Consider the following 7984-nt stretch of genomic DNA (forward strand, 5'->3'; position numbering starts at 1 on the left):
AGGACTTTTTTTCGAAGCTAAAATACCAATCGCAGTCGATGTTATGGCACTTCCGAGCACACTATTGAATATGGAGAGCAAATTTCTCTTTGAGGTACAGGCGTGAGTTTTAGTTGCTGGCCGATAGCGCATCTACCACGTCTGTGCAAGACTTCTCTCTGTGAAACTAAAACTGCTTCTCGATTTTGATAAGCTAAATTATCCGCCCATGTCCCTATGCTGACGCGGCGTAGCGGTAATGAGCCGGGCTGGGGATCTGCAGGTACGACGATCGAATCCTGGTCAGAGCACTTCTGTTTTTAGATGTTCATTTTTTCGATGTATATTGTACTAAAACGCTATCTGTTGCTTTCTGTATTAAAAAAAAATACATACGGTGTCCAGGCACCACGTATTTAACGCGCTAGAGCTGTTTTTCGCACCAGTAACCAGCGCCTCCCAGTACGCCGCGCTTGCCCAGCGCCCCATGCATCCAGCGCGCGGCACTGGACCCATAATCCGGCGATGCACTGGATACTGGGTACTGTTTATAGAGTGAAAATATAGAGCCGTTCTTAGACAGGCCGCACTTTAGCTTGTTTAATTTCCTATAAACGTTCCTTTACAGAACTCAGTACGTATGCCATATGATGGCACACTTTTAGAACGGGAATGGAGAGCCAGTCTAGAGACAGGCCGCATTAGAAGTTCTGAAAACGTTCTATAAATTTTTCTATAGAATTTGGTACATAAGATGCCAACACGACCTCTATAGAACTTTTATGGAGGATGTAGAGCCATTCTATAGACAGGCCGCATTAGAAGTTCTGAAAAGGTTCTATTAACATTTTTCTGTAGGATTTGGCACATAAGATGTTAATACGACCTCTATAGAACGTTTCCGAAAAAGTTCTATAAATTTTTTTCTATAGAATTTGGTACATAAAATGTCAATACGACCTCTATAGAACATTTATGGAGGGTGAATGGAAAGTCAGTCTATAGACAAGTCGCATTAGAAGTGTTAAAAACTTTCTATAGACATTATTTTATAGAATATTGTACATATGATGACAATAAACCCTCTATAGACTGCTTATAGAGCGTGAATGGAGAGTCAGTCTATAGACAAGCCGCATTAGAAGTGTTAAAAACTTTCTATAGACATTATTTTATAGAATTTAGTACATATGATATCAATACAATCTCTATAGAACATTTATAGAGAACGAATGGAGAGCCATTCTATAGACAGGTCGCGTTAGAAGTTTTAAAGACATTCTATAAAAATTACTTTATAGAATTCAGTACATACGACGTCAATACACCCTCTATAGAACATCTATTGTGTGTGAAATGACTTGTTTCTATAGAAAGGTTTCTATAGACTTCTTATAGAGATTCTATGCAGACGACTCTATAGATCGCGAGTTCCTATAGAGTCCCTTTTGACTCCATAGGAACTCATTAGGAGTTCTAAAGGAACTCTAAATCCATTTTCATAAGGGTGGGCTGCTAAATATGATCCCGGCCAAGGCGGCAGAATTTCGATGGGGGCGAAATCCGAAAACTCCCGTGTACTTAGATTTCGGTGCACGTTATAGAACCACAGGTGGTCAAAATTTCCGAAATCTCCACTATGGCGTGGCTCATAATCAGATCGAGGTTTTGGCACGTGAAACCCTATAATTTATTCCTTTTATAAAAACAAACAGAAAAAAAGTTCAGTGCCATTCCACTCTGTGAAGGCGGGTGACCAGCAAACCTGTGTATGTGGGCCTTTTGAAGGCGAACTGTCCCTTCTCGTGCTTCAAACGCCGTATGCCCACAAGTGGAAGGCAACAGGCGACTGGTCGCTCCTCCACGATGTTGAGCCTCGGGAAATGATAAGCCACCGACGAGGGTATACACAGTGGCGCAGTAACAGAAGAGGGTGTGGGGGCGCTGGTTTCATGTGCCAGGTGCCGAGGGGTGGGGGGTGGGGGGCAGGTGCCATATGTGTCTGAAACCTCCTCTTTCCGCCGGCTTGACTGGGTGTTAATGATAAAGAATGCTCCACAGCAGCCTAAGTTCACGTACCCGATATACCAGATGTGTAGTGCCGTAGAATTGTCGGCTACAGCTTTATCAACATCTTACGAAATAATTGCACAAATGTACCGGCTAATTCGCTAAGTGGTCGCTACTACTCGTCTTAGAGGAACGTATTATTTGTGGTGGGCTCGTGCGGCGTGCTCATGCTCGGAGCGGGCGTCACTAGCTAAAGATACGGTCTAGCCATGTGGCTCTTGGGTCCTTCTTACGTTCAGTCCCCGCTGTATCAAAATAGGATATCTTAAATAACAGCTGAATTAACATATATATAGGAAACACTGGGATTCGGGAATTGATAACCGAAAGAATTATTTTAACTCAACATAAACTTATTCTCTGAACAAATCGTCTTGAGTCATAGAGCCTGCAGTACTTTGGCACTGCTGGTGACCCAGTATGGCGATACTGAAAGATATATGAAATAGCGGACCACTGACGTCAATCTTTCTGTCCTCGCCATTGCGAGTGCAAACAACACTAGCGGAAGCTTTCGCTGGCACGGGCTTCATCGCGGCCTTCTGGTTTTTTGCACAGTGACGCAAAGAATCGAGGCCAAGCACGTTCCGGTCGGAACCTTGTGGCGGTATCACAGTTCAGATAATGACGTTTGCTAATATCAGCAAATAAACAAAGGCTTTATGCATCAAAATGAAGAGAACTCGTAATGTCATAGCATTGTTGCCCCGCAGTAGGGAAGCAGGTAGCCTTTTGTGATAGGATGGAGAGATCAGTGACACTGACACGCTATTTAGTTTTCGTTTGGGTTCAGGGCTCCACGCAGCCAAAATTCTGCACTGCGAGTATTTACGACGATTTCCGTGAAGCTGTTGTCAGGCAACATATAACTTTAGGGCTTCAATTTTGCGAATGAAATAGTGCCTCTAATATCGTGAATTAAAAATGCATTACAATATTTTTGATACTTGCGAGCCACATTCTTCATGATGGCGCATCTCTTGTGGCTGCGAAGCCTTACAGTCTCACAGCAGATGTGAAAATGCGCTTCATCACAAGTTATCAGTACAGTACCCTGTGTAACTGGGTGTAGAAAATGAAACTTCATGTACACCTGTTGCATTCGCGATTCGCGATCTCTGCGAATGAAGTTGAGGGGGGGGGGGAGGCGAGGGCATGCGCGGTATACAATGCGGCTGTGCTGGTGCTTGACCATCACGCCCCCTCCCCCCCCCCTCTGCGAAAACTTGCGATATTCTCACCTTCCCGACTACTACTGCCGGAGAAGGGGGGTGACAGAAGACCTATGGGCCCCAGGTGCCAGACAACCTAGCTAGGCCACTGCATGTAATACATATCCTTGTATTGTTGCAAAACGCGGCATGACACCTTTTACTCACGCACCTCACTGCACCTCCGAGTGTAACCACTGTTTCGCTGTAGCCAAGGCGATCGTGCATTGGCTTCAGTGCAGTACGTCCCGAAGTGCAGTAATGGATGTGAGGTCACTCGAAAGCCACAAGCGGTTACACGCAACACAGGCCACAGAAAATTCGTTCCCCGCAAGCTCCCTCCGAAGCCTGGTCGTTGCTCCGATAAAACGTTCAAAGTTCGCCGTTTGGGGGCCACATGGACGGTTCGTATTTGTTTCCACCCCGTGGTACGGGCGCGGTCACGCTTACGGGACTGCCACCACGGGAGAGTGGAAGGAAACGAAATACGCAAGGCGGTTGGAACGCCGACAAAGAAGGTGCGGTGCGAACGTAAACATGGCTGACGGGAGACGTGTAGTGTCTGTTCTGATCAGCTTAATATCTGATACTGGCTGTATTTAAACCTAACATATTAAACTTATTTTTGAAAGAAGGCGGAGTGCTTAAAGCCTGCTTCACCTCCGCCCCGGGTCGTCACGGTATTGCAATACCTTCGGGATCAACCCGCATCTAGGTAGAAATTTCCGATCTGCATGGCTCGATAGAAGTACGCACGCCATTTTTTCCAGAACCTTGCTACACACCACTCAACCGTAGAAGATAACGCAACAATAAGCGCAGGCGGCGATTCCCTCTAGTGAAACGACCTGAACGAGGACACTTTCACTGGCCGGTGCTTAGCGCGTCCTCTTGGACAATTCCCTGATGCAGTAAGTCATCAGGCACTGGTTGGTACTCTGGCTGACGCTCGCGTGATTGTAGTAGAAAAGCGGGAGGGTTTTGTAATCCGCTTGAGTATTGCAACTGATATCGTTCAACGATCAAACTAGCGGTGGATGTCAAATCTGTAATTTAGGTTGAGAACGGGTGGTTGCGTCCAAACGTTTTCATTGCATTCTGCGCACATACAAGGCATTACTAAAAGTGTTTTATTCATTTCGACAAACGTTGGAAGTGTCGTAATTCATGCGTACACACTGGCATATATCATTTCAATGCTTTTCGACACGGGCTACTTGTTCAGTCTACAATGTCCACTTACGCTGTAACAATGGCTCAGGCTCACGTAGCAACTGTCTTTTCAACCTTGAAATGCTCAATCCTTATGCTTTGTGCTAGAATGCCAACGCCTGCGCTTCACGCTCTCGACGTATCTTTCGATAAACTGCCCAATTACTCTTGGGTTGATTCCGGTCCTCGTACTGCTGCAGATTTTCTTGACTGCATGCTTCAAAATGTACTTGTATTCCTCTGTGCTTATTTCCCGAGACGAGACGTACTTCCTGATCGCGAACTTCACTTCCTGCTCTGCGCGAAGTATGAGTGCTCTCTTCTGTATGTTATGCGAAGCAACTGCCGGCTCAGCGATGGAGTGTTGTTGCTTTTCGTCCATGCTGTGGCGGGTAGACTTGTCTCCGGTTGCTGAAGCACCGCTAGCACTGGCTTCAGCAACTTGGGATGCAGAAAGACTCTTGCTAGTAGCACCCTTGCCGGGTGAGGGTACACGGGAGCCGCATGTCGGTAGCTCCCCTTGAACCGTGGACGTTTGCTGCAGTGACATTTCAGAAGCCTCCAAAGCCGCAATGTCTGGTGGTGAGGATGGGGGCGAGTAGGAAAAGTCCACCGAGGAAGGCGACAGCGGATCGTATGTTGGAGAGTACAGCGGCGACTTTATCGGTTCTTTCGTTGGTGAGTACGGCGACGTGGTAGGCTCATCCGTGGGGGAGTATGGCAAGGCGCTTGGATCTTGCTTCGGCGACATAGTCAAATCGTCTGGTCGTGGGTGCTGTAACGTGGCGGAATCGTCTTTCGGTGCAAGCTGTGGTGTGCTCGGCTTATGCTTCGGCGTATCGAGTGGTGTGGTTGAAATGTCCATGTCCATGATACCGGTTTGCTCTTCCATCTGTTCGACGAGTTCAGGCTGCAGAACGCTGGAGTCTTGCTTCTGAGCGCGAGGCAACGTAGCCAAATCGTCCTTTGGAGGGAGCTGCGAGGCGGTCGAATCGTGCACCGGTGTGTGCTGTGGTGTGCTCGGAGCGTCCTTTGGCGTGTCCAGTGGCGTGGTAGAAATGTCCATGTCCATGACGCCTGTTTGCTCTTCCACCTGTTCTAGCGTTATGGGTGGTTGGGCGAGCGTCATGGCACCAGGACCAGTAGAAGAGTCAATTATTACAGGTAGGGGCGGCTGCACCATGTTATCTGGCAGTGGCATGAATGGCAAAAGGTCCATAGGTGTGGGCAGTGGTGCTACGAACGGCCCCTGTGGGCCAAGAATGATTGGAGCCTGGGATGTGAAGTCGCCGAGCCCACTTCCTACAACACTGCCCGGTTGTCCGAGTGGGAAGATTAGCATCCCAGACTCCAGCTGCAGCCCTGGCGCGCTGGTGAGAGTAGGTGCTGCAGTAAAGGGGATCATTGCCGGAGGAAGTGGCTGTGCCAACGAGGCTGCTATGGTGGCAAGTCCCGGTGGCAGCGCCTGTGGTGGAATAAGCGGTCGCTGATGCTGAGGCGGTGCAGGGTCTTCACGTGCAGCTGCGGCCGCGCCTGTCAGTGAAGGCAGGCTCAGGCTCTGGTAGCTAGAGCGCTGTCCATGGATGTCTTCAAACGCCAAACGCGGTGTTTGTTCCGGCAGTTGGACAATAGTACCAGGTGGTAAAATCGGCGACTGTGGTACAAAGGACGACGACTGTCGCTGTGGGGCCGGTTGTGTCTGCGAGGCAGGTGGTGGTAGGTCAGTGGCTGAGGACACTGAAGGCAACTTCTGTCCATCTGCGCTCGTCGTCCTACTACGTGAATCAGCGCTCTGCGAAGGCAAGGACGCTGAGGCATCTTCACTAGTGTCATGTTTCGTAGGCGCCGTCGATTGCTCCATCGATTCCTACTCGTTTCCTTCACTCGCAGCAATCCCCTCCTTATTGCCGTCGTAGCAATTTGCAAAGCACCAACGTTCCCGCACCACCAGTCAGTGAAAAATAGCGTGTGTTCAACGCAGTTTAACTTATATATAGACACGTGAAGAGCGATAAATACTGAAAGGAAATATCTTGCAACTACTGTAACAGCACGTCATCACGTGCAATGAGAAGGCATTGCAGTGCGCAGACGTGGGAATGCTCGCGATGCGAAGGTTGAAACTAGACCTTATCCTGAATCAGTAACTTTCCCGGCAGAGGGCGTTTTCGTCATAGCATAGAGGAGACTGCAAGAGATACCGGCATAAAGAATCTACTTGGGAAAGAGTTACCACTCGTGCCACTTAACGACCTAGCTAGTAGAAGCCTGAAAAACAGGGTGTTGGCGGGACAATGCCGCCTCACTTAAAGGGTGGTCGTCTTCGCATTCATTCATTAATTCTTTATTCTCGCTCTTGTCCAGAAAAATTCCAGATCCTTTTTAGCTGCTGGCTTCAGTCGACGAGCCGCTCATGTTGTTGCTCCACCGTTGTTGCGAACGTCCTCTGAAATTAGACTTCTGGTTTTACAGCAGGCTATATTGCTTGCTATTCAGGATAAATAATTTTGGTATTGCGTGCCTTTAAACCCTTAATAATGTATCATGCTCTATTAGCAGAGAAAATGCGGAGCGTACCGTCTGTGAAACTGAGCGAGCGTTTTATGCGCGTGAAGCATATTATAGCCACCGGCGCGTGTTCTGCATGCCTTGGCCACTGATCGCCCACTTTCTTTAGGGTCCGTCGTTAGCGATACGGCGCTTGCAAACTTGTGACGCTTGACTTCTGGAAACATTCTCAGAGCGGCTTGTTCGAAGTACAGAATTCGCTATGTCCTGCTGACCTACTGTGTCACATCATATGCATTTTGTGAAGCGCTCTTATAGGTGAATTCGGCATCGTTTGGCGAAAACGCGCTAGGGTGTTCATGCTCACAAAGATCAAGATAGTACTTGGTTTATATGCATTTAGTGATTACGAGCAGGAAACAGCGCTAAACATCAGCACAAAGAGAAGGGCACCGACAGCATCGCTGTTGTCTGCGTCCCTCTCTTTGTCCTGTTGTTCAGCACTGTTTCCTGCTCGTAATAATGAACCAACCAGCCCAAAATCGTACTCTTCTGCATTTAGTAGTTGCACGAGTGCCATTTCCGCATCATGCTAGCCATCACAGTTGCGGTTGGATACTTGCTAAGGTAGAGCGACCAGCACGTGAGCCACACAAATCTTATCAGTGCTATTTGCATGTCGCAGCTCTTAGCAATACTACAGTCATGAACGCGCACAAATTTTCTGGCTGCTTCATTTGCTCCACGAATTGAGACAACGCATGCTTTTCTTTAACTGTGATGTGGGACTGAGCAGCACTGAAACACATAGGATGATAATGGTGCTATATACATTTTACATGTATCATTTCAAGGTTAGTACATCATTTAGAGTACTTGGCTGCATATTCATGCATGAACGTTTGCAGTCCTACACGTCGCCTAAACCAAAATGACAGTAACAATTAAAGATGTCTTGTCCTTGGCACCGTCGCCGCATCGCTGCACCAAGGAGCGTCTAGTCG

The 7984-nt window shown here is 47.9% G+C and overlaps 1 protein-coding gene and 1 pseudogene across 1 annotated transcript; one reads left to right on the forward strand and one right to left on the reverse strand.

The window, feature by feature from the left end:
* The first annotated feature begins 3797 nt into the window (after window positions 1-3797).
* On the forward strand, window positions 3798-3974 carry LOC135919961 (U2 spliceosomal RNA; annotated as a pseudogene).
* A 583-nt stretch (window positions 3975-4557) lies between these two features.
* LOC135919953 (PHD and RING finger domain-containing protein 1-like) lies at window positions 4558-6333 on the reverse strand. Its single transcript, XM_065453980.1, has one exon. It carries the CDS (start codon window positions 6331-6333, stop codon window positions 4558-4560), a length of 1776 nt encoding a protein of 591 aa, XP_065310052.1.
* Between the last annotated feature and the right edge of the window lie 1651 nt (window positions 6334-7984).

This window comes from Dermacentor albipictus, chromosome 1 (assembly GCF_038994185.2).
Source record: "Dermacentor albipictus isolate Rhodes 1998 colony chromosome 1, USDA_Dalb.pri_finalv2, whole genome shotgun sequence".
Lineage (NCBI taxonomy): Eukaryota > Metazoa > Arthropoda > Arachnida > Ixodida > Ixodidae > Dermacentor > Dermacentor albipictus.

Excerpts from the sequence above, each read along its gene's own strand:
- LOC135919953 (XM_065453980.1), bottom strand. The coding sequence starts at position 6,333 with ATGGAGCAATCGACGGCGCCTACGAAACATGACACTAGTGAAGATGCC.